This window comes from Aedes albopictus, chromosome 2 (assembly GCF_035046485.1).
Source record: "Aedes albopictus strain Foshan chromosome 2, AalbF5, whole genome shotgun sequence".
NCBI classification, from domain to species: Eukaryota; Metazoa; Arthropoda; class Insecta; order Diptera; family Culicidae; genus Aedes; species Aedes albopictus.
In genome coordinates, this window is record NC_085137.1 from 439474201 (window position 1) to 439501778 (window position 27578).

A 27578-nucleotide genomic window follows, 5' to 3' on the forward strand; every position below is an offset into this window, starting at 1 on the left:
CCTTGGATTACGATTGGAAAGAAGATGGTAGTGAGAAAAGTGAAGTCAGCCCGCTAACTCGAACGGAGCGACGCGCTGGTCTTCACAACCGAGGTAGACACGTACACCGAGGTGCTGAGGGCCATGCGAGGCGAAAATCATCTAACAACGCTGGGCGGGGGTGTAAAAAGCATCCGGCGGGTACGCTGGTCAGTGTCTCGGACCTTAGGGTTGACGATGAATACACGTACAGTGACCATCTGGCGGTTCTCTACAAGGTGGAACACGGAGGAAGACGGACACAGCCGAAGGTCATCAACCGTCAACGGGGATGGCTGAGCCTGCGCTTCGATAAGCCGACATTTGTGGAGCGATTGCTTATGTAGGGTAACACCAACGATCTATTCAGCAATGATCGAGCCCTAAGTCGTGCATGTGACGTCGCAATATCAAGGTTTTCCTAACCCAGAGATGGACGCGAACCGGTATACTGGTGGTGCCCAGAAATCGCACAGAACTAGAAGGAGGGTGCAAACAGCTCGCACAGGTTCGAATGGAACGAATTGAGGCCTACAGGGCGGCTAAACTGGCACTGTACAAAGAGATTAAGGCACGTTTTCAAACGTGCCACGACAATATCTGTCACGATCCCCTGTGGTGATGCTTACAGGATAGACATGGCCAAAACGCCAAATGACCAAACGTCAGCACCCCTGAACTCTCCCCGAGATGCTGCAGAATATCGTGGAAAGGTTGTTTCCGCGCCACGATATAAGACCGTGGGCGCCCGTCCTCTATGTCCAAACCGGCCAAAGCGAGGTGGCCCCGTTGACGAACGACGAGCTCATCGCAATAGCGATGTCGCTTAAGTTGAACAAAATTCCAGGTCCGGACGGTATCCCGACAGTAGCCAACAAGACGACCATCGAGGCTTGCCCTGACATGTTCAGATGTGCCTAGACAGAGGCGAATTTCCGAGCAATGGTCGAGTATGCAGGAGATATGCGATAGAGATTACACTCCGGACAACATAGTTGAAAGGATGTGAACGGGGGCGATCAAGTGAGACTCCGCTACTTCCACGGTTTCCCGAATCGTACTTGAACTACAGAGAAAATGGCAGGCCGGCCAACATCAAGTTGAGTTCTCTCCCCTCTCCATCCGAGAGCTTGAGTGCAACAGGTAGTCTATAGTATTTACTAACCAGGACCTTATCTGCCAGGAGGAGAGGACAACTTAAAGCGGTAGTAGGTGGAAACTTACTAAAGACTACTCATGTACGGTCCCTCTTCTCGAAGTCATCCCTAAAGAGAGTACCCAACTAACAATGCGAAACTGCAATTAAACTTCTCAGTCGAATTATTATCGAATAGTAGTCTTGAATGCTGAATAGCAATGTTTGCGGAATAGAATCTTGAATAAAAGCTACTTCTGTTAATTTTTTAGCTTCAAATCTACTTCCTTTAACGTTCTTTATAATATGCTTGTCAATAACTTAGCAGTCGTTTTCTTGGCAATTTGTTCAAAGAACAGTATTCTGAAGAAGTATTGTTTTAATGAGCATATATGCTGCTATTCAGTATGTTTACGTTCGTTTGAAATACTGTTTCACTTGGAGTTGTACAACGATTTGCATGAGTATGTTATTCAGTATTCCAAAATAAACTGATTAATGAGCTGAACTAAAGTCATTTCTATCTTTTCAATTATCATTGTTCTGTTGTTGATAATCAGCCCAACAATGAGGTTTTGACAACTTAACAAAGCTTATAAAAATTATTTATTCGACTTCATTTCATATTCTCAACAAGAAACTGAAAATACATAATTTTGAGGTACGTTTACCATTATGTTCAACTCGGTATATAAGTTTGAATAAAAGCTGTAGTACATGCTGTACAAGAAATGAATAAATTCTTCATTCAACTTGCAAAAAAAACTGAACTATGCTGTTAGTAGAACTGATTCACAATAACAAACAAAATTCGGCTCCAAATGAAAAGAAGCGGACGTGTATTAACAGATTTTCTTTTAAATGGATAAAATATATAAAAAAGTACAAAAAAAAGTGGTTCATTCTACCGAAAATCGAAGACAACTCGCGAGAAGTATGAAAACGTATTGAAACATTTATTTTCTGAAAGCCCGGTCAATGTTCATCAAGAACTCGGTACAGAACATGGAGCCACATCAAGTCTATCCGATGAAAACACGCCGAAACCATTAAACCGTGAATCAAGTAAGCACAATCCACGTTTTTTGAACAAATGTATTTCAATCATCCATTATTCTTAACAGGCAAATCTAATGACGATAAAAATGTTTCGTCTAACGAAACGAACGAAGCATCCAATGGATTCCTTTCCAACTCGACCGGAAATAACATTGTTTGTGGATTGTCCAATGAGGAACTGCAGGAGCTATACGAAATCTCCTCGACATCTGAAGAAAGAAGTAATTCGGAGGTTGCATTACGTGATTGGGCCCTAAATCATAATATAACACACATGGCTATGAAAGACCTGCTGCTGTTAATTAAGCTTCATTATCACGACCGATGCCTGCCATTGGACGGGAACCCATCTTAATACAACACAGAACACGGGTAAACTTTGCAAGCCGATAGCTGGCGGTAAATATTGGCACCACGGATTGGAGGCGTGCTTACGAAAGTGGTTCGGAAGGTTATCTGCAGACATCAATATCAGCCTTAATATAAATATCGATGGGCTGCCAATACATAAAAGTTCAAAATTCCAACTGTGGCCTATTTTGTGCAACGTGCATGAGTTTCCCAATCTGCATTGATTTGATTGCATATTTGGGTGTATTAGTTTTACTCCCTCCGCTCCAGGAACACTCCAGCATAACAGTTCGTGTGAAAAAGTTATCAATCATTACGTAACAACTGTTCTGACCATTGCAAGTATCATCGTGAGGGCCGATAACTGATCGCATGTGGTAGATCTGAAATAAAAGAAAATGTAATGTTAATTGTAGGCCTACGTTATTGTCAGTCTCGATACTATGTACACAGACAAACAGACGTAACACTTTGACATTTCCCATCGTACACCGATTTAACGGTCTATTTTAAAATTTCAAATCTCAAATCGACCACGTTCTGATTGACGGACGGCACTTCTCCGACATTATCGACGTCAGGACCTATCGTGGCGCCAACATCGGCTCCGACCACTATCTGGTGATGGTCAAACTGCGCCCAAAACTCTCCGTCATCAACAATGTACGGTACCGGCAACCGCCACGGTACAACCTAGAGCGACTGAAGCAACCGGATGTCGCCTCAGCATACGCGCAGAATCTCGAAGCCGCGTTGCCAGACGAGTGCGAGCTCGATGAGGCCCCTCTAGAGGACTGCTGGAGTACAGTGAAAGCAGCCATCAACGACGCAGCAGAGAGCACCATCGGGTACGTGGAACGGAATCGACGTAACGAATGGTTCGACGAAGAGTGCAGAATGGTTTTGGAGGAGAAGAACGCAGCGAGGGCGGTAATGCTGCAGCAAGGGACTCGACAGAACGTGGAACGTTACAAACAGAAGCGGAAACAGCAGACCCGCCTCTTTCGGGAGAAAAAGCGCCGCGGAGTGTGAAGAAATGGAACTGCTGTGCCGTTCCCAAGAAACACGGAAGTTCTATCAGAAGCTCAACGCATCCCGCAACGGCTTCGTGTCGCGAGCCGAAATATGCAGGGATAAAGACGGAGGCCTCTTGACGGACGGACGTGAGGTGATCGAAAGGTGGAAGCAGCACTTCGATCAGCACCTGAACGGCGTGGAGAACGTAGGCACGGGAGCCCACGGCAACGGAAGGAACGACGACGCCAGTGCAGCGGAGGACGGAAATGAACCAACTCCCACGCTGAGGGAAGTTAAGGATGCCATTCACCAGCTCAAAACCAATAAAGCAGCTGGTAAGGATGGTATCGCAGCTGAACTCTTCAAGATGGGCCCAGAAAAGTTGGCCACCTGTCTGCATCGGCTCATAGTCAGGATCTGGGAAACCGAACAGCTACCGGAGGAGTGGAAGGAAGGGGTAATCTGCCCCATTCACAAGAAAGGCGACCATTTGGAATGTGAGAACTTCAGGGCGATCACTATTTTGAATGCTGCCTACAAAGTGCTATCCCAGATCATCTTCCGTCGTCTGTCACCTATAACAAATGAGTTCGTGGGAAGTTATCAAGCCGGCTTCACCGACGGCCGGTCGACAACGGACCAGATCTTTACCGTACGGCAAATCCTCCAGAAATGCCGTGAATACCAGGTCCCAACGCACCACCTGTTCATCGACTTCAAAGCGGCATACGATAGTATCGACCGCGCAGAGCTATGGAGAATCATGGACGAAAACGGCTTTCCTGGGAAGCTGACTAGACTGATTAAAGCAACGATGGACGGTGTGCAAAACTGCGTAAGGGTTTCGGGTGAACTATCCAGTTCATTCGTATCTCGCCGGGGACTGCGACAAGGTGACGGACTCTCATGTCTACTCACACGCTGGAAGGTGTGATGCGACGAGCCGGGCTCAACAGCCGGGGAACGATTTTCACAAAATCCGGTCAATTTGTGTGCTTTGCGGACGACATGGACATTATCGCTAGAACATTTGGAACGGTGGCAGAGCTGTACACCCGCCTGAAACGCTTAGCAGCAAAGGTCGGACTGGTGGTGAATGCCTCAAAAACAAAGTACATGCTGGTAGGCGGAACCGAAAACGACCGGATCCGTCTGGGTAGTAATGTTACGATAGACGGGGATACTTTCGAGGTAGTGGAGGAATTCGTCTACCTCGGATCCTTACTGACGGCTGCCAACAACGTGAGCCGAGAAATTCGGAGGCGCATCATCAGCGGAAGTCGGGCCTACTACGGGCTCCAGAAGAAACTGCGGTCGAAAAAGATTCACCCACGCACCAAATGCACCATGTACAAAATGCTGATAAGACCGGTGATCCTCTACGGGCACGAGACATGGATCATGCTCGAGGAGGACCTGCAAGCACTCGGAGTTCGAGCGACGCGTGCTAAGAACGATCTTCGGCGGTGTGCAGGAGAACGGTGTGTGGCGGAGAAGGATGAACCACGAGCTCGCTGCACTTTACGGCTAACCCAGCATCCAGAAGGTGGCCAAAGCCGGAAGGATACGTTGGGCAGGGCATGTTGCAAGAATGCCGGACAACAACCGTGCAAAGCTGGTGTTTGCAACGGATCCGGTTGGCACAAGAAGGCATGGAGCGCAGAGAGCACGATGGGCGGACCAGGTGGAGCGTGACTTGGCGAGCATTGGGCGCGACCGAGGATGGAGAGCGGCAGCCACAAACCGAGTATTGTGGCGTACTATTGTTGATTATGTCTTGTCTTAATGATGTTGAACAAATAAATGTATGTAATGTATGTTTAAAATTTCATAGTTGGCCAACTGCCCACCCGTGGCGCTCGCATCGTTTTTGTTCGAGTTTGACGTTTGCCCACTACCGCCACCTAGTTGGAGGTCGGCCAAACTCAGTCCTTTTAGTATTGGGCGAACAGATGTGCGGGACTATAATTTGAATCGGGAAACGTTCGTAGTGTTACGTCTGTTTGTCTGTGCTATGTATTAAAAAAATGACAGGAATATTTTTCTTAAATATAATTAGATAGTATCGGCTAAATTATGCATGACTATATAAACCCTGAAAATCGTTAATACTCTGAAAATCCCTAATACTCCAAATAAACGTTTTATTAGATTTTGATTCCTGAGGAACCAATTTTTCATTTTTCATTTTCATTTTGCAGCAGTTGGTGGGGCAATAAGAGCGCAAGTCAATCCAATGCCGAAGATCAAGGAGGGGTAATGGCCGTAATAGTCCGTGCGGACCACATGAACACCATCGGAAGGGTAATGATATAGGTTGGGGAAAGGGATTGGACTAGACTTGAGACACAATAATGCAAATACGGTAGAAAGTATGAGATTGGTTTCTGTAGTAAGGTCCATGCTGTATGTTAGGTCCTTGTCAATTTGTCAGTTAGTTGCCTTAGATTCCCAAACTTAAGTAGCGTTACTGTTTTGCCCCATATCAAATATGTAGCCTCTACTCTATTGAAATGTTATATCAAGTAGTTATGTTCATTATGTCAGTAATTGCTGGTCATAATGTTTTTGCGTCATTTATTGCAGATTATTATTTAAGATGTTTAGACTAATTGGTCTCATTGATAACGTATTAGCTTCATAACTAATAAACATTTGCACCTAACAGAAATTGCTCCTAGATCCAGGCAATATACGGCTAAATCTTCGAATTGTTCTGTCAGTCCTACTAGTTTTTCTTGTAGAAAACACGTCATAATCCCTCACTTTTCATTTAATACCAACATTTAAAAACGTAGAAATATTTTCCTTGTCATACATAAGTAATGTTGTCCAGCTTAGTCAAAGAAGTAGGTGTCGCATCGAGACGCATTGACGTCAACAAAGTATCTTAAGTTATTAATCACGCGTTAGCTTCGGAACTATAAGCACAATTAAGTGTTGTAACTCGGGCCGGGAGTTAGTACGGACTTGACAATATCAATGCTATTCGGCTGCAAAAGCTCCACAAATTTGCAAAAAAAAAAAGAGAATTAGAGCTTTTGAAAAGAAGAAAACTACTTGAAAACTAGTTATTCATTCGTACGCGTAACTTTAGTTAAATTCTCATTTACACTGCGAAAAATAATTTTCCATCCACTTAGTTTCCTGATAAACTATTGTTTCCCGCCGTATGTTAGTTATTTACCTTTGCACGCTTAGAATTCAGGTTCCATGGAGAGTATTTTACATTTGTTTACTTACATATGTCGATGATACTTCCCCATAGACTGTGTTTGTTAGCTTCTGGTTGTCTTTCGAAGATCTTCCATATGGTAATCTGAAAAAGCTTGTGCTCATGCACCGTTCATGTTCCGCAAGGATGCGAGCCATGCAAAATTTTATAGAGAAAAACAAAGAAGGAAAAATGGATTAGTAATTATTATGTGTTTAGTGCTTATGTTTATGAATAATAGCAGTAACTGTTTTAGTATTAGTGTGTATGTGATCATACAAGAAAAAAAATCGTCACGAATATCAATCATAATTTAATGTATTTTTAATTATATTTAATTTGCAAGAAAATAAAATATTTTGTATTTGCAGCATAGCTGGGCCTTTAAAAATTTCAACATTTGATTAGGAAGCCGAACTATCTGGGCAGTGGCAACCATCTCAGGCATTCCCCTGGCACAACCCAATCAACATCGAACCAACTGACCCAAATTCTCGTGCTCGGGTAGATAATTCAAGTATCTCATCGCGCAAAAGAAATACAGTCAACCAGTCCAACCGACCGAGAAACAGCAGAAAAATGCCCAAAATAGAGGCCCCTCCCTAATGGTCCAACTACCCTATATCGACTAATTATTTCCTCAATGTGGTCCACGTCGTCTCGCAGTCATGTAGATATACTCTTTCTCAAACTTTATAACTAAATATTGAAACTAATACAGTAATGAAAATAATGTCTAGAGTTGAAATGAGGACAAATCTGTAATACAATTGATTTAGTATTTAAATTTTTTTAATATTTATTCGCTTTATAAAATTCAATTTTGACTGCGAGACGATGGAAGGTGATTCATACAAGAACGCTTATCGGATGGCACTTTATCCGATGAAGTCAATCGAAGTATGATTCCCCTTCCTTTGCTTAAATCCGCCACCCAAAGCACGCACCCAGTCGGCCATTGAGGAAGCCGTTGGCTATTGGATCGAATTATCCTGGGACATAAGTGGTTTTGATGGTCACTCCTGTCGCACCCATTAATCTAATGTTGTTATATCAGAAAAAATAACAAAAAAGTAATAAAGAAATATGGTTTAACAACACTAGCAACAAGTGAAACAAGAGGGCCCTCAGAAGACACTCTTCCCTAGACAATATTGATCCAAAGCCCAGGGAGATTTTGATTCCTGAGGAACCAATTAAACCAATAATTAATGTTAAATTCCATCTACACTCAATCTGATACGGTCAGGGCGTTAACCCTGAACACCCTAAATATTCTAAATGAATGTTTTATTGAATTTTGACTCCTGGGGGCCGAAATTTAAAAATAAGAGTGTCCGCGTAATCTTTTGTAATCTGAGATGTGCTTCTAAGAAATCAGAATAAGAAACCCACAACCCCCTAGACCATTTTTGTTCCCATGTGAGCATTGAAATCTGTACTTATACTATACTTACAAGCTTTTCCTGATAAGTTTTATCACCGAGATCCTTCTCCATCTGCTGAATTTCTTCAACAGTCGATGCTGGTTTGAATTTGAAATTGCTATCGACTGCTGGAGGGTGTCCTTGAAGTCTCAAAGCTGCTTCCATCTTGACGTCGAAATCACTTTTCAACAATGCGACAGCTTTTACAAGGCAGTTTTCGACTTTTTGTACGATGATGCCAGCGATGCGATTGCATTCCTGCTCAATATGTTGAGTAACAGACTGGATGATTCTGTCGCTATCCGTCACAGGCTGTAAGAAGGAGAATATCGAAAGATTTATTATTAGGTTGATTTAATAAAACAAATATTAGAAGGTAATTGAGTTTAATATCACATAGAGCATTGGTTCAAAGTTTTCTGGCAGTCCCCTTTATGATGAATTAATAAAAAAACAAGAGCTAAATGCTCAGCTAAAAAAATAAATAGGACAATTTCATAATTTCTTGGTTTTGCCCCAATATAGGTGATAAACTTTCATACCAAATAACGTGCTTTCAAAAGTTCCAAAAGTGCCTGTTGGATAACTTTTGCGATAGATGAGAATAAAGCTTCAAACAATTCTTTACGAATTAACTTTGAACGAATATATCTAGGGTGCCTGTACCAGTTATCGCACTACCTAAGAAAAACTATTTTTACAAAAATAAGAAGAAGACCAACAAATGACATCGATATGTCAAATGATTGATTAGTGTTCATACCATACAGGAAAAATATAGAAACGGAGTCAAAACTACTTTTAGTATTTATTACGGCATGTGCCAATGAGAGGAACCCTATACCGGTTATGGACACATTTGTTAACCCGGGAGCGGTCGCGTCGTGTACTGAGTATACACACCATGAAAAATACACGCATGTGGTACACAGCGTGAGCGCGGTGTCGCTGCAGGTAGTCAAAGACGCGACTGCTCGAGGGTTAATTTGTGTTCCGCTTCGCACTATTTACATGCATTCCTTAATAACTTGTACACGATGGCGAAATAGGGTGTAAGGAGGCCGAAAAGTTAAGGAAAATGATTTATTTCTCTGATAATTTGAGCAAAGTGTCAAGTTTGAATGATCGCAATCATCTTTTGTGGACGTGATCTGTTGTTCACGAAATTTTTCTTGTTGATTAGTTGAAAACCAACTATGGCGAATTTGAGGTACTATAGCCATAACTGGTACACTGAGCCTACTACCTTTTCTACTCATTTTTACGTTAAAAACAGTACTTTACAATCACGAACGACATTGTATAAAATCATACAAAATCCATTTAGAGGCGATAAATGCATCTTTTTTCATAAATCTGGATACTGCTCCATTGTACCACATTGTGCTTAAGGGTTCATTCAAATATTACGTAACGCCAAGGGGAGAGAGAGAGGGAGTCTAGCACTGTGTTACGCTTCATACAAAATTTCAAAATTTTCCATACAAATCTTGTTACGTGAGCGAGGGAGGGGGTCTAAGGTCAAATTTTGCATTACGTTATATTTTAAAGAACCCTAAGCCCAATCTCGGTTTCTCGCACTTCCTAACTTCTTACCTGAACGTCCATCACGTATTCTTCCTGGTAGTTAGCTTCGCCGTGTTCAGGAAGCTGCTGACTGTCCAGTTCCAACTCCTGTGAATTTTGCAGCAGTGCTGCAATCTCCGACTGCGAAAACAAAGACACATCTGCTTGATTAACGAAATGCTGGGCGTTGGTCTGGGTGTTTGTAAGTGTTGGATTGCTTGGCTCGGGAGTGATGTTCGTTGAGATGATCGGTGGAATAACGGTAGTTTTGGCAGGCCCTGAGTGCTCTACCGGCAACATCGGTATTGGCACCGGCGCCTGTCGCGGCACGGGTTTGGAGATAATTGTCTGTGACAGAATGGCAGGTGCAGCCGGCTGCCTCTTGTTGGCGCTTCCAAGTACCGGTTGTGATTGACACACAGTTGCCGAACCTACAATGAAAAGGGATCACCACATCGTAAATAAAACAAAGTAACTTGGCATTAAATGCCATTTTGGCAATCACTGAAAACAAATGAAAAGTTACTCAATTTCACATACCTTCAGCGACGATCATATGATTAAAGTCATATGTTTTATTCGGCGCGTTTTTGGCGTCAATGTGTCACCTTGAACCCACTGGTGCGGAACTATTGAGAGGACCGGACCTCCTGCTTCTTGTGTTTGAGTAACGATGAAATAGTGAGCTAAATAAAACAAATTGTTACAATTGTTGTACTTGGATACGAATAAATAACTTAACGACGAACCTTTACTCATTTTGAACCAAAATCCTTGTTAGTGAAACTTAACAAATTTAATTTTACCAGCAAAATAAACAGTTCAACCGGACTCGTTCATTTTCACGGGATTCTGGCTAGATTGTATATACCCTCTCTTGCCATGTCGTAAAACGAGGCTAAAGCACAAAGAAAAATGTCAAGATATAAATATTGTTCGTGCAGTTGAAAATCGGATTTTTTGACACGCGAAAATCGATTTTTCTCCTCGGACGTATGTCGGGCACAGTGCGCTGGATAGAGGGCCAGGTCCGCTGTCCAGCGCACTACGTCCGACGTTAGGTTTCACGTGTGGGATTTGAGAAAATTCGATTGTCGGGTGTGGGGAAACTTCGGATTTTAAACGCGACGACAATGAGAACAATATTCTTGCCAGTTTTATTGCTAATTCTTTAAAGGCATTTCATTGTAAAACTCTCAATGTTCTACATTTTTATCCTAAACGGCAGGAAAGAGTTTCAGTTTTGTGGTGGGAAATAACAACAGAAAGCTCAGACAAAAGTATTGTTTTGACACTTATTTAGCTACAGTAAAGCACTTGAACCACAAACTCAGCACAAATGAGTTTGTGCTTGAACAGTATACGAAGCAGTATGCGATGTATTTTTGAATTAGCCGAAGAAACATCGAGTAACACAAGTTTGTAAGTCACTGTACACACTGCTCTCAAAAGTTCAAGTCTATAAAATTCACGTATGTATGTAGAATCATCATAAGTTTGTTTGGATTGGCAATCCCATAGCAGATTTATTTCAATGCTTCTCAGAACAGAATGAAATGAGCATAGCGATTTGGTCGCTTGTTTTATAAGTACTCGATTGTTATAGGGGTTCAGAATGGGCACGTCAATCGGAAGGTAAGATGTTCAAATCCCAATGAAAGAGTTGTGTATCAAAACAGGTCAAGGAATACATTCTACTATGTTCTACAATTTAAATAATACAAAAAAAATAAAACAAATATGAATAAAACTGAATCTTAAAATATGTACAAGTAAAGAGACCGATTTGTACTATTTTTACAAATTTTCGCCTTAGCTGAATAACAATTTTGTGTTGATTTGAAAAAAACTTCAAACTGATTGCTTTGTTCATCAGTAATAAAACCGATTCTATTTTTAGAATAAGTATTTTGCTGAAAAGCGGAAAATTTTATTAACACTGTTTATCTGTCGATTTACAGCCTTAATAACGTTTGGTAAGTATTCTATACATCAGCATACTTTATTCTAACAGGCTCAATAACAGCTGAAATAAAATAAAACAAACTACTCATGAATGCATAACAAAGAGCGTTTGCAAAATAATTAGCTGATTATGAAGTCAAATTAGCGCATATAAATCGATCATATTCAACAACGACTCAGCCAAGCAGCTTTATAACTTCTCCAAATTTGTGTGAATAAAGTATGAACAGAAGCTTCGATTGAAAATAATTCAATTGTAATTCAGCATTATGCTGAACAAAACAGCAGAAATAAAGTTTATTAAATGAGGGATTGTTAGTTGGGTACCTTGAAGGTAAGGAAGAAGGAGGATGAGGTTTTAGTGGGTCGACCCACACATCATCTGAGGATTCACTCCTCATTTTGTATATAAAAAATATGGGTTCCTCACATTTAGCCTGATTATGGATAATATGGCCCACACATAGGCTTGCTTCTGCAGGACACATTTCCACAGAAGAAAAAAACGATCATCCGTTCATAAACTGTTGCAAGTCTCCTAGTACGACGGACAATAAACTTGCCACCGTCTCCCGTGAAAATCCTTGCTAATGTCGTTAAGTAAATTAATTAAAAATGATGGAAAATATGTAGATTAAATTATGTTTCAAGATTGTTCTACGAAGCACAGCTCCTGTGTGTGTAGTAAGTATGCTTTCGGTGCAAGACGTTGGAAAACAACCGAACTAACAGGCGTCTTAGCTAGAAACCACCTAGGAATCGACAATCTGGCGGTCTCTTTACTTAGCTTGCAGCCTGTCTGGTGGGAGTGACGGTTAATTTGGCCAGAGCGGTGCCAAGACAGTAGGCTCCACGCACCCCAGAAAAGTTATTGATGATTTTCGGTACACCCAAATTGGATTATCCCGTCAGAAGCAACGGAATATCACGCTGGAAAATTAATTTCCGGGGAGGCTCACGCTCCGGCGGAGGAAATTCATCTCACATTATTAAAATTTTGGATTATTTAGAAACAGAAAAATATGATTAGAACACAGGCTACAGCATCGCACCGGTTGGTTTCTTCTCTGCCAAAGAAGGAAGCATCGGGTTGTTGGGTTCAGCAAAGGCCGCGCCGTCGTCGTAATAAATCAATTTAGGTAAATTGCACATGAAATTGCCTTTTCCTGATAAATAGCGCCATTTAGTGGATTGAAAAATGAGAGACTGCACCGTCAAATGAGCCGTTGACATGGTCGTCGTCGTCAACGTCGTCTCCGCGAGCTTCGAATCCGAGGAATATGTACGGTGTGGTGGTAATTGTGGTAATTGCTTTTCGGGCTGCTCGGAAAAACTGGATCACCGCCACGGATCGGAGTGATGAAACGGTGGCGCGCAGTCGGTAGTCATTCGAATGAAATGAGGTTTTCGGAAGGTCGGGAAGCAGAAAAAAAAAATCCAACCACCAAATGGCGGTAATTAATCAAGCAATTTTTTTCAACTGGCCCTCGTTGCGGGTTGATTTCGGTGGCAGTAGTGTGGTTGGTAGTTGGCTGATGGCATCATCTTCAGCCCTCAGGCTAGGGTGAGGTGTAGGTTCGTAGGAGAACACCGCATGATTAATTTACTGTGGGATGCAGCAAATGGGTGGCCGTTGGATGGCATAAGTACTGCAAATCAATCAATTTATTTTCGAGGGTAATTTTTCCTTTATCCCTCGTTAATGAAGCCATCAACGTGCAGCACGTGAACAAATAAATACTGAAATTGGCAGCTGGTTTAACCGGGTTTTGTAAACATCGGCCGAAATTTTTCATGGTAATATGAAATGATTTTTTTTGGTGTTCGAACAGACGGTTACAGGTTCATCAGGTGGAAATTGCACAGTAATTCAGGAAAACCTAGCAGAACCATACTAGAGAAGGGAATCGTGTAGGAATTCCGTGTCGGTCGAAGATGTTTTGGTCATTATTGCTTTCCATGCAGAGCCAAAACAAGATTTTGGCGAAAGTTTAATTTGCTATTTGATTTCTCAAATGATAGATTGAGGCTTCAATAACAAGAGACATATTTTAATTTAATGAAGTAACGACTTGAAATGTAAAACAATATTTGTGATTGCGTAAGATATCACTCATTACATTCACCACTGGACTACGCGCACACTCAGTATTCCCGATTGCGAAGTGCTCTGAACATACCGAAACGATTCACTTCAGTCACGCATTTTTTTACGTTTCTGAACCCGTGAAAATTTCTGCGATAGTCCAGTAGTGGTGAACTAAATACGCAATATTTTTTTTTCAAAAATTCCTACAACAAGAAAATTCTCATAGTGAAACATCACGGCTGTCGTTGAAAATTGTTCAAGTTTACAACAGATTCCCGAGCAGAGGAAAATATCAAAATAATAACAACGGAATCACAAAACCTGTTTATATCTCAGTTTGTTATTATTAACTTATCAAGTCATCACCGTTCCATAACATGTTCTGTTGGGTAATCTTATTTTGTTATGATCGTGCTCTTGGTATATTTTCTTTAAATTACATTTCAATAACTTGTTTTGTTGTAGCACAAGTTCAGTTATTATTGTGTCATTGAGACTAGTACAAATATTTGATCATTAATATTACAACATAACTAGCTTTGCAATCAAAACTACACCATTCGAGATTTTCGTTCTTCACAGCATTCCGTGAGAAACTGTAAGAGAAAATATTATTTTGTCATCAGTTCATCTTCTTACTGACATTACGTTTTCAAAGCCAACTTATCAGCCTTTTGTTTTATAAGCACTTTGAAAAGTATACCTTTTTTTGTCCCAGTTTCAGTTAGGTATGAATACGAAAATAGTGAGTGTAATAGAGTGTTAGCCATTTTATGAAACATTCAGGATCAACTGGTGGAATTCAACGACGAACAACACATTTTCGACAAAAATGTAAAAAAAAATAAGTCATCAAGAACTCTATTGATTATTTTTAGACATTTTATTTTTATTGATTTCACTGCATCGAGCCCACTTAGATTAACTAGGATAAATGTGTCAATCAATGAAGTAATAATGTAAATTAATCTTATAAACCAGCGTTTCTCAAACTATGGGTCGCGACCCACTGGTGGGTCGCGGACTGAATTTAGGTGGGTCGCGAAAGCTTGAGCGATATTGAAATATATATGTTTAGACAAAGGTTATGTCTAATGATATTGTTAGCAAATTTTGATATTTGCAAAAACTCTCTTAGGAACAAACAGAGTTATTTCAAGAAACCAGATGTCTGCTTAGTTATGTATAGTTTTCAATGTGACTCTCAGTACAGAGTGTATTGAATACTGCCTGCGTTCTGAAAACGATTCTGAAATTATGAGTTTTCAAACATAAAGTTTAAGATGCTGGGGAAATTTGAGATCTTTCGCATGTTTTTCAGAACAAACGAGTTAAAATTAATACTTGCAGTTTGCATTTTTAGCTAAATTCACATGCCTCGTTCAGTAGTTTGGATTTCAGTAAAAAGGGAATACTAAAAATCAGCAACAATTCACCAATTTTCGACAAGAAACCACCACGGTTGGTAATATCAACTGGATTATCTGTTTACTTTTAACCAAACTTGGGTAAAACTTTTTATTTTGAAACAATTTAGCTGAATTTTGGTAATATTAACTTTTACAAACAGCCAACAATGTGATTGCATTAAAATGGGATAAAAATAAGCACATGAAGAGTGAGATTACTGCATTTTTAGCACAAATGATCTTCAATTTGCACAAGAGAACACGATGCAAAATGCATGATTTCATTTCCTTTCGTAAGAAAGTAAATTTGAAACAATATGCATAAGCCCAAAACTGCCACAACATCTCCTAAGAGCTTGCATAAGTATTATGTTTTCTTTATTTCTAAAATATGTGATATAACATCCAAAATCTGTGAAGTTCTGTTGTGTTGCATGGAGCCAGACTGATTCAATTTATTAATTCAAAATGTTATGTGCTGGTGGGTCGCCAAATTCTTTTACAATTGTTAATGGGTCGCATGCTCAAAAAGTTTGAGAACCCCTGTTATAAACAATAAACCACCTAATAAAGGGTTTCAAAACGACGGTAGTTTTCATCGTAAGCTGTTTGGAAAATAAACGAGAACTATTGTTTCTCTCTGTTTTCGATAAGAAATCGCTTGCGACAAAAAAAGCGTCCCAATTATTAATGAAACATTTAACAATAGATCCTATTGTTGCGTATCCCATTGAATGCATATGGGACTTTGGAGGAGTTCCTATCCGCAACAGAAAAAAAGCAAATTTTGTTTTCAGATTGTTATCAATAACGTATTCATATCAAAATTTGTTATTAAAATATTTTCAAAATTCGCTGTTATCAAGTTGTTATTGAAACTAACAAAACATGTTATTAAACAGGTCTTCCAGGAACATTTTTGCCTTTCTCGTACACCAAGGTGTACCGAAAGGCTATATGTTCACTCCAAAAACGAAAATTTGATAGAGCCTTCGGAGGGGTCAAGTCTTATATACCAATCGACTCAGCTCGACGAATTGAGGTGATGTCTGTGTGTGTGTATGTGTGTGTGTGTTTTTTTTTTTTTTTCCTTCTAAACCATAGGGGGATAAATCTGCTCATCAGACACCCTAACAGGAAGGTTAGGGTAGTGTGGGGATGAGGCCGTCTTCTACAATGCCGGTAGAAGCCAGGACTACTCTCTCCTCGACCCACTAAAACACATTCCTATGGTCGCCAAACCCTACGTCTCTCCGGAACCACCAAGAAGGTATTGCTTCAGAGAGGGGCTAGTGCATATCGCACCCTCAAGGTTAGCTGCCGTAGCCTAGCAGCAACGAACATCGATGACTCGCACTGGAGAGTCCATCACGATAGCATGCTGGCGCTTAGCCAGTTTCCCGAGTGGTCCTCGCCACTCCCTTTGTCCTCGGAAGGCGGGCAGGGTCAACCCCGCCCGCGCCCTACTGCTGAGCGGACATCAAGAACTGATGCCCACGTGCAACCCGATCTGACCTGCCCGCAAAGGAAGGGTATCACTACCCTTCAGGCCCTATCAGATGCACCCGTAGGTTGCAGACAGCAGGATTTCACCTACCCCGACCCTTGCCGGGGACCCCTTTCCAACCGCGGGCTCAGATCCAACCCAGTAGACCGACGCCACGACAGCACCGCTACCGGGACTTCCTCTCCGCGGCCACTTAATCGCTGTAAGGGTCGATCTCGACCGCAGGGCACCGGTATGACCTACGAAGCCGACTTCGAACCCCTGGACCACCTCTTGTACTGCATCTGGACTAGCCATTCTCCGAGTCCACGCGCCACCTCCTCTGTAGCTCCCAGACGATATGGGTGATAGCCGTTGAAACGGCATTCCAGCTAATCTCATCCCTGCACATTCTCTGGACCAAGTTGTCCGGAGTTGTGTCCTCCCCGCATGTGGCAAGCATGCGGTCACGCATTGTGCGAAAACGCGGGCACACGAACAACACGTGTTCCGCCGTTTCCTCTAAACCATTGCACACTGGGCATTCGGGAGAATCCGCATGCCCGAAACGGTGTAGATACTGTCGGAAGCAACCATGACCTGTAAGGACCTGTGTCAGGTGGAATGAAACTTCCCCATGGCGCCTATTAATCCAACTATCTACCCTCGGTATCAACCTATGGGTCCACCTTCCTTTGGTGGAACTGTCCCACGCGCGCTGCCATTTGACCATAGAGGCCATCCTGACAGTTTTGCGTATGCCTCTTGTGCCGCGCATTTCGAAGCACTCCATGTCCTCACTGATAAGAATGCTGATAGGCACCATACCAGTAATGACACAGAGAGCGTCGTGTGACACGGTACGGTACGCGCTTGCAACCCTCAGACACATAAGCCTGTAAGTACTTTCCAGCTTCCGTCGGTAGCATTCAGTACTTAGCGCGGTACCCCACGCCGGGCCGCCATACCTAAGTATGGACGTAGCAACACTAGCCAGAAGCTTGCGCTTACTGGCGTACACCGCTGAGCTATTGGACATCATCCGGGACAGTGCCGCAATAGCTGTGGAGGCTCTTTTACAGGCATAATCGACGTGGCTACCGAAGGTAAGCTTATCGTCGATCATCACGCCCAAGTGCTTGACAGAGCGCTTCGACAGGATAGTGCATTCTCCTACACTGATCTCCGTCTGCTGCGCCGACTGCATGTTGTTAACAACCGTCACCTCTGTCTTGTGGTGAGCCAGTTCCAGTTTTCTGGACCGCATCCACGCCTCCACAACTTTGATCGAGTGGTCGGTAGTCAACTTCACCTCCTCGATCGTTTCACCGTAGACTTCGAGCGTAATATCGTCGGCAAATCCGACAATCACCACTCCCACTGGGTACTCTAACCTCAACACCTCGTCGTACATGACATTCCATAACACCGGACCCAGGATGGAACCTTGCGGGACTCCTGAGGTTATGTGAAAGCACTTCCGACCCACCTCCGTGTCGTATACTAGTACGCGATTCTGGAAGTAGCTTCCGAGAATCTTATACAAGTACTCCGGTATCCCCAGACGCAAGAGCGCATCGGCAATAGCAGCCCAACTGGCGCTATTAAATGCATTCCTTACATCCAGAGTCACTACCCCGCAGAAGCGAATTCCCCTCCTCTTAGGCTCGAGTGCTTTCTCGGCGGTTTTTGTAACCGACAAGATAGCGTCTACGGTGGACCTCCCCTTCCGGAAGCCATATTGGTTGCTCGAGAGACCATTTACGCCCTCAGTGAACTTCAACATTCTATTGAGGATGATCTTTTCGAGCACCTTCCCCGCCGTGTCAATCAAGCATATTGGTCTATATGCCGACGGGTCTCCGGGTGGTTTCCCCGCCTTTGGCAATAGTACCAGGCTCTGCCTCTTCCAAGCTTCTGGAAAAACTCCCTCGTCCAGGCATTTCTGCATAGCAGACCTGAACATCTCGGGAGCTTCTGCAATAGCTACTTTTAAGGCCAGGTTCGGAACTCCGTCCGGACCTGGGGCCTTACCTACGCTAAGGGACTTAGCTATCCCCGCAAGTTCCACATCGGTGACCCTTTCCTCATCGCCAGCCCCAGTCCCCGGCTGTCCTACGAAAGGAGGCCAAGGACTAGGATCATGACGCGGAAAAAGTCCTCCAATGATCCCCTCCAACATCTCTGGAGATTGCTCTGTAGGAGCCATCACACCTCTCGTCTTGGCCATAACGATCCTGTAGGCATCACCCCACGGGGTCGTATTGGCACTCTGACAGAGACCCTCAAAGCAGGCCTTCTTGCTTGCTCTTATCTCGGTCTTGAGCGCGGCTTTTGCAGCGGCGAACACCACCCGCCGTTCGTTTCGCTCTTCCTCTGATCGTGCTCGCTGCATCCGCCGCCTAGCCCGTAGGCAGGCGCGGCGCAGGTCCGCAATCGCGTCGGTCCACCAGTAAGCAGGTGGCCTCCCATTTCTAGGGTGGACTCGCCTAGGCATGGTCGCATCACACGCACGTGAGAGCACCGCTACCAGCTCGTCGCCGTCTAAACCGAGTAAGTTTCGCTCACGGCGGAGCGCTTCCCTAAATACCTCTTCGTCGAAGTATGATGTCTTCCACCTACGAGGGCTTGGCCTTGGCCTAGCCGCCTCTTCTTCTATCCGCTGTCTGCTGTTGTTGTAGTCGATACTGTAGCGAACCGCCAGGTGGTCGCTGTGAGTGTAGCCATCATCTACTCTCCAGTTCGAACTACTTGTTAGGCCAGGACTACAAAAGGTCACGTCAATAATTGACTCCGCTCCGTTTCGACTATAGGTACTCTTGGTACCGACGTTAGCCAAGTCGACATCTAAGATGGCCAGTGTTTCTAGCAGGATCTGACCCCGCTGGTTCGTGAAACGGCTTCCCCATTCCACAGCCCAGGCATTAAAGTCACCCGCTATTACCACCGGCCTTCGCCCTGTTAGCACGGTCGTTAAGCGGTCCAGCATTTGCGTGAACCGCTCGATCGGCCACCGCGGAGGCGCATAACAGCTACAGAAGAAGATCCCGTTTACTTTGGCGACCACGAAGCCCTCATAGGTAGTAGACACCAACTCCTGCACGGGGTATTTACCCGTCGTCCATATCGCCGCCATTTTCCTGGTCCCATCCGAGGCCCAGTTGCCGTTGCCGGCGGGTACTCGGTATGGGTCCGAAATGATGGCGATATCCGTCTCCCACTCAGAAACCGCCTGACAAAGCAGTTGCTGAGCCGCATCACAGTGGTTCAGGTTCAGCTGCGTTACCTGCACTGTGATTTGTTGCTCACTGCGGCTTTCTTAAAGGCCGGGCACCCTGGACCACCCATCGCATGTCTGTTTTCCGAGGTTTTCCCGGTACAGATCATGCAGATGGGCGGACTCGTGCAGCTTTGGGCCTTATGACCTTCAGCGCCGCATCGCCTACACAGTTTGCGCCTGTCGGGGCCTTTGCAGTCCCACGACTTGTGTCCTGGTTCCAGACACCTGAAGCAAACCTCGGGTGGCTCGTGGAATGTCAGGTGACATACACACCAGCCCACCTTGATACTCCCTACTTTAACGGACTTTTTAACATCCGCCACAGGTAGCTGAACCAAAGCTATCTGTGTCCCTGCTGGCCCTCTCCGTAGCTTAACGGCTGCGGCGGCCACCTGCACATCGCACTGTTGCCGCAGTGCCGTGACGAGCTCTTCCACTTCGGTGATCTCGTCAATGTCTTTGACTTTCAGAGTCGCCTCATGTGTCAGAGCCCTCACCTGCACACCTTCGCCAAGGACCTCTTCTGCCAGCCTTTTGTAGGCGGCGCCCTTGTGCTCCTTCTGGCGCTTCAGCTCCAGGATCATCTCGCCCGTACGAGTACGTCTAATACTGCGTACGTCGGCTCCAAGACCCTCAAGCTTGGCGTCGCTTCGCATCGTCTTCAAGACGTCCGAGTACTTGGACTGTTCCGTCTTGATGACGATAGCGTCGCCTTTCTCACGCCTGGCACCTGCCTTCCTACGCCTTGGTTTGGCGTCCTGTACTTCTACCTGCGGAATCACCTTCTTCTTCTTCCTCCGCTCTACCTTTGTCCAAGGAGGGTCTTCTCCTTGGACCGCCCTGCTCTGTGGCTGCTGAGGGCCCACCATTGGTCGCAACCCCTTATTCCCATCATACCGGGACGGGCCAGCCTTTTCAGGCCCACCCTTCCCAGCTTTCCGGGAACCCTGGCTGGGGTCCGACTTTCCAGCGTTACCACCGGCTTTCGGGGTTATTATACGCCTGGCCTTGCGGGCGCCGCCAGACAGCTCCTCACCTGACGGCTGCCTCGCCCGCTTCTGCGAATGCTTGTCACGTTTGTCACGAGCATTCGCTTCCACACTCCTCGGACTACCTGCGAAGGAGAAGGCCTCTGTTTGTGTAAACTTCGACACATTCTCCTTTGCTGGTTCCGCAGCTGTAGCAGCCAGCAACGCCACCGCGTGCTCCTGCTTGGCCTCATCGACAGACACTCTAAGTCTAAGCAAGGCCGTTTTCAGGTCCTTGCTTATGTTCGACTTAGTTGTCGCAAAGTCGATGATTTTGCCAAGCTGGTGCTCAGCAACCTCTAATGCGGGCCGTCCTTTACCAACTTCTTGGCTGATGGCCCTCAGCAGCCACGCTCCGTCCATGACCTCCACCGGCTGGCTTGCCGTGGAGTGGACAGGAGCTCCCACGCTTGAGCTACGTAAGCTACCAGCACCTGACTCCTCGCTTCTCCTTGTCGGAGACCTCATCAACCCACTTCTTGCGAAGGGGTTGATCGCACCACTACTTCCACCTAAGTTGTTTGATTTAGAATTCTTGCTCATTGTTCCCACGAGTTGCACGAGAAATAATGTCCACCACGCCAGAGCTCTGCATTAACGCGGTAAGGGACAGCATACTGTGGGGGGTGCCCAGGTACCCCACAGGCTCCGTTAAAGATCGAGCATCTTTTTCACCCCCTCGATCACTCATTCCTCGGCACGGGTCGCTTGACACCTTGAATTGGGGTTAGTAGTCCTATTCTTAGCCGGCAACTACGCGGCTGACTCGCAAGCGGGGGGGTGCGTCAGGCCCCAGGACATCCGTCCCTGCTGCCTGTGTGTGTGTGTGTGTGTGTGTATGTGTGTGTGTGTGTGTATGTGTGTGTACAAAAAAACTCACATCACTTTTTGGCAGTAAACCTCAGTAAACCTGACCGACAGTTCATTCGACGCGGAATCTGGTCCCATTGTTTCCTATTGAAAATGGTTCAGATCGGTCCAGCCGTTCCGGAGTTATGGCCATTTAGGTGTTCCGGACCGGTACCCCAGGAAGGGGCCACATATGAAAATGGTACAAACCCATCCATGCGGCACATCAAACTACGGCATTTTCGATAACTTGATTAATGGTAAGCAGAAAAATAGTCTCAGACCATATCTGAACCGGTAGTGTCCCGGAACCGGTTCCGGGTGTCCCGCCGGAAGTGACCAAACATAAAAGTGAACTAAACCCATGCATGCGACATATCAAACCGCGGCTTTTTCGATAACGTGGTTAACAGTAAGCAGGAAAACATTCTCAGACCATATCGGAACCGGTAGTGTTCCGGAACCGGTTGCAAATGTCCCGCCGGAAGTGGCCAAGTATTAAAGTTAACCAAACCCATGCATGCGACATATCAAATAATGGCTTTTTTGATATCCTGATGAATATGCCACAAAAGTTCAGCTTATTGGACGCAGTGGCTTAAATTCCCCAACAGGGGAGGAAAAAAAATCCTGATGAACAGTAAGCAGGATAATATTCTCAGACCATATCTGAACCGGTTGTGTCCCGGAACCGGTTCTGGGTGTCCCGTCGGAAGTGGCCAAATATAAAATTGAAATAAAACCATGCATGTGACATATCGAACCACAGCTTTTTCGATAACCTGATGAACAGTAAGCAGGAAAGAATTCTCAGACCATATCGGAACCGGTTCCAGATGTTCCGCCGGAGGTGGCAAAGTATAAAAGTTAATTAAACCCATGCAAGGGACATATCAAATCGTGGCTTTTTTGATATCCTGATGAACAGTAAGCAGGAAAATATTTTCAGAACATATCTGAATCGGTTGTGATCCAAAACCGGTTCCGGGTGTCCCGCCGGAAATGGCTAAATATAAAAGGGAACTGGATTATCCAGTGGATAACTGACACTGAGGAAGATTACAAGTGGTAGTCGAAATACGCGTATCTGTCAAAGGATAAGCAACATAGGGCGGAATTAAAAGGTACGAAACTGATTACACTCATTCATAGAGGGTATTCTGCTTAGAGGGTTCGAAAAGTCGGTACAAGATTGTATGATTTGTTTTTGAACACGAATTGATAGCTTGTACATTTTACGATTGTTGGCTTCCGAGGTTCACTGCGGTTGATCACCAAACGGATCAGGTGTCGGAATGCACCAAATTAGAACTTTCGGAAGTAAATAGCAGCTGCACGAGGAGCCGCTGCGGGTGTAAGTAACATAACAATATCGGATCATTCGTATTTACAGAGTATTACACTGTGACATTTGATCATTTTTTAATTCAGCAAATGTCGAATAAGCGGGGTACGAATTAAAAAGTGTCGTATTAAAGAGTGATGAATACGCGGGGTTTGACAGTACATCAAATAGCAGCTTTTTTGATAACTTCTTTTTCTTTATGGCCCGACGTTCGCATGGGAACTTGGCCTGCCTCTCTTCAACTTTGTGTTCTTTAGAGCACTCCCACAGTTATTAATTGAAGGGCTTACTTTGCCCTCCATTGCATGAATTTGTATATTGTGAGGCAAGTTCAATGATACACTATGCTCAGGAAGTCGAGAAAATGTTCCCGACCGGAACGAGAATCAAACCCGCCGTTTCCGGATTGGCGATTCATAGCCTTAACCACTAGGCCAACTGGAGACCCTTGTTTGATAAGACGATGATCGATTTGTAAGAACATAGCCTCAGACCATATTTTAGACAACCGGTAGTGTCCCGAAACTAGTTCTGGGTGTCCCACTGGAAATGGTCAAATGTAAAAGTGATTTGTACCCATGCATAAGATAAATCAAATCGTGTTTTTTAGGTAACCTGATGTACGTTAGCAATGGTATTGCCTCAGACTATATTTGGGAGACCCGGTGGTGCTCCGGAACCTGTTCCGGAAAGTAACCAAATGTACCATGCGACACATCACATCACGGCTTTTTAATAACCTGAGGAACGGTTAACTAGAAAACAGGCTCATGCTTCGCCGAAACTACGAAAATTATTATTATTATTATTTCTTTATTATAGAGATTTTCAGCCCTAGGCTGGTTCATCTCTTAACTACGAAAATAAATAAAATCAATGCAAGCGATAAATATGTGTAAAAGAACAAAATCTTGACATATTAAACCCACATACAAACAGACATCTCACGATACTCACTACACACCAATTTTTTTGACATGCTTCCAGCACAAAAAAAATCAGCAAAATAAATTGCTGAATTTCAGCAAATTTTTTGCTGAATTTCAGCACAACGTTGCTGATCAACTGTCAAAATTGCTGGATGGTTCAGCAAGTTGAAAAATTGTTGCTGATATTCAGTAAATTCGTATTGCTAAATGTAATCAGCACAAAAAAAATCAGCAAAATTTGCTGAATAACAGCAATTAAGATTTGCAGTGCACGTTCTTGTTTTTAACGGTCAATAAAATATAACCTAGAATGTGCAGAAAAAACTTTATCGAAGACCGCAAAGTGATCTGTGAATGTGTAAAAAGTTATATCTTAGCTTGTTAGTATCGTCTTGATATTGATCAGCTCCCAATGTTAGTGAAGGTACTCAAGCAGTCAACTGAGAAATCTGATATTATTCAGCTCTGCTTTTACGCTGAACACAACGTCGGAGTATGTGCCATCAATAAGTTTTAAGTCAATTCAATGATGGCTTTGATAAAATGCTTGCTTTTCTTAAAAAAAATATCAGGATTCAGGAACTTACGTCGACGGAAAGATCGTGAGAACATATACGACGAGAAAGGCACTATCACCTCTAGGTGGATTAATTTGGGTTTTTTGTTATAATATTTGTTATTTTGCCGCTTATGACAGACAAGTTTATAACAGGATATGTTATGTAAATAACATGAAAATAACTCTTTCCGCTACTCAGTTATTTTTCCAAAATAACACATTTTATTATGCTGTTGCTATTCTCGTCTGCTCGGGTTAGGAATTTATAATGGAATTTCGTCAGAAATTCCTCCTGTTGTTTCACCTTTCTACTTGTTTCTACTCTTTCGTCGAAAGCTCTTCCAAACTATCAAACTGTAATCAACTCAAAACATTAAAGATATAAATACAAATATTTCTATTGGGCCACTACATTCTTTCAGGAATATTTCCTACAGCTTGAACAAAAATTCTTTGGGGGCAGCAGATTTTTTTTAGATTAGGAATTTCTCTGGAAAACTCGCAGTTTTCGAGCGACGCGACAATCTTCGGCGGCGTGCAGGAGAACGTTTTGTGGCGGAAAAGGATGAACCACGAGCTCGTTGCACTCTACGGTGAACCCAATATCCTGAAAGTGGCTAAACCTGGACGGATATGGTATGTAGGGCATGTTGCAAGAATGCCGGACAACAACCCTCCAAAGTTGGTGTTTACTAACCATCCAGTTGGTACAAGAAGGCGTGGAGCGCATAGAGCACGACGGGCGGACAAGGTGGGCGTGATCGACGTTTAAGAGCTGCAGCTGCAAATCAAATATTCAAGTTGTGCGGTAGCTTTGCAGCTAATCATCCAAATTAGGGCGCGCTTGCCTTTGTGATTTGTTCGACGTCGAGATACACAGACAACCAGCGATGGAGACACATAAATCAAGCGTAACTTTACCAAACACCGTATGTAACATATGTAAACAAAAAAGAGATTTTCACATGAGGCGCTGAATTTCGTTAGGGACTACTTGTATCACTCACCTTTGGGGATGATTTGTTAAAAAATACCCGGATTTTTTACGTTTCTGAAATGCTCAATGTATGAGTTATTATGGAAACAGCGAACTTCCCCTTCGATTAAGTCCGTTCGTTGATTTTGTTAGATACGGTGTTTGGTAAAGTTAGGCTTGAAATGGGTGAGATCGTTTCATGCTATTATTTTATTGTGAATGTTCGTTGTAAAATAACATGTCTTAGATAGTCGTAGATTTTATTTTGTATTCTCTGAAGCACACTTTGTATAGTTCGTCACTTCAAGTAACGACGCTGACTCTTTTTTTTGCAGACTAGATTAAGTTTTGAGAAGAAACATTGATCGATTATCTGACGAGAATGATCCGTTGTTTGCTTTCCGCGTGAAGCGAACAAGAGCGCGAAAGTCTTCACGGCATGATTCAAAATCAAAAAGTTATACAGTATTGTTCCGATTTTATCACGCCCTTTTTCAAAAATGTTTTTAAATATTCTACAAAATCTATACGCATTTTCAATATTTTTAACATTGCAAAACACGCCTTCAATATTCATCTTGAAGAAGAGGGGAAACACTTATTCTCAAATGTGACAGAAAATTGATGAAAAATAAATGACTGACGCGCGGAGGGCGTGATAAAATCGGAACATTACTGTATGATCAAAGTGAATCATGAGCCTACAATACATTCTTTAGTAAATATCGCGTTCTGTTCATTCCTGAGTGAATTGAACAAAAGACTTCTACTTCATATTGTGGGGGAGACGCGCGATAAGATTTTCTTTTTAGATTGTTTAAGTGAGGAAAAATGGTCGAGAGTATCGTGTTGTTCTTTACTGTGCATGTATCGCTCCTGTATGGAGTGAGTATCGCAGCATAAGCGTCCGCGTTCGCAATTATCTCGCGCGAAAACGAAAACATTAGATGCGCGGGTGTATAATATTATGTTGTAACATGTTGTGACTGTGTATGGTTTGGTTTATTGATGTGTCCTTTGTTGCGTTCAGTTGATTCCTGCGTGGAATGGGCTTTCTACTCCCTGATGGGGTGGAGATGCGCGACAAGATTTCTTTTATTAATTATGTTTTCGTATAGAAAAGTGGACGATTGTGCGCGAAAGTTAGTGTTTATTAATCCATTGTCAAATTACTTCACCAACCATAGGTGACTCCCAGATTGACAATGTACCCTACCCTACTAACAAAAATCCCTGCCTGAGACAAACGTGGAGATGCAGCGATTCGCGGTCTTTATAACAACGTTTGTCTCACTAACATTTCCTCCCATCCTCGATGACCGCAAGGACGTGGCCGGTGCCGTTATTGACCTTACTTTAATTGAGAGCTCTCCAACTGTGCACACTGAGAATGGTAAGCTAGTCCCAAGCGCTATTCATTGATTCCTTGTTAGGCTGTCCCAAAAAAAATCGATGTTCAAAAAGTCAAGGTGCTCAACCCTTAAATGAAAGATATGCATATTTGAAGCATTTTTGTAGAACATTTCGATTTTCTAAAAAAAAACATTTAGAGGTTCCGCTAGGGCGATTTTTGAAAAATTACCTTTTTTCATGAGAAGTCTCAAAAAAATCATTTTTTCGTGATATTTTTTCAACTTCTGATTTTTTTCAATATTTTTGTATTTTTCTATGGACCTCTAGGCATTCTTGAAGAGGATAACTTTTTGAAATATTGTGTTTATATTGACGGCAGAACCGTTTTTGTGCTGAGAAAAAGACTATTTTTTGAGAATTTTTCATCTAAATTTGAGAAAAAAATACATGCACATTTTTTTATTTTCAACCATGGAAAATTTATCTGGTAGTACTATTTGTATGCGTCATTTCTCTAAAAAAA

The 27578-nt window shown here is 43.3% G+C and overlaps 1 protein-coding gene across 1 annotated transcript; it reads right to left on the reverse strand.

Annotated features, from left to right (window-relative positions):
* Positions 1 to 2064: 2064 nt before the first annotated feature.
* LOC115265836 (uncharacterized) lies at positions 2065 to 10378 on the reverse strand. Its single transcript, XM_062849140.1, has 3 exons — positions 9818 to 10378; positions 8252 to 8533; positions 2065 to 2946 (listed from the first exon to the last, which is right to left on the reverse strand). The coding sequence occupies exons 1-3, from the start codon at positions 10085 to 10087 to the stop codon at positions 2728 to 2730; spliced, it is 771 nt and encodes a 256-aa protein (XP_062705124.1). The 5' UTR covers positions 10088 to 10378; the 3' UTR covers positions 2065 to 2727.
* Positions 10379 to 27578: the final 17200 nt, after the last annotated feature.

Bases quoted from the DNA above. Each gene is read 5' to 3' on its own strand.
- LOC115265836 (XM_062849140.1), bottom strand. From the start codon at position 10,087: ATGTTGCCGGTAGAGCACTCAGGGCCTGCCAAAACTACCGTTATTCCA. The intron at 8,534-9,817 runs GTAAGAAGTTAG...TCCTTCTTACAG, and splicing joins AATACGTGATGGACGTTCAG to CCTGTGACGGATAGCGACAG. The intron at 2,947-8,251 runs GTAAGTATAGTA...CTTTTATTTCAG, and splicing joins AAACTTATCAGGAAAAGCTT to ATCTACCACATGCGATCAGT.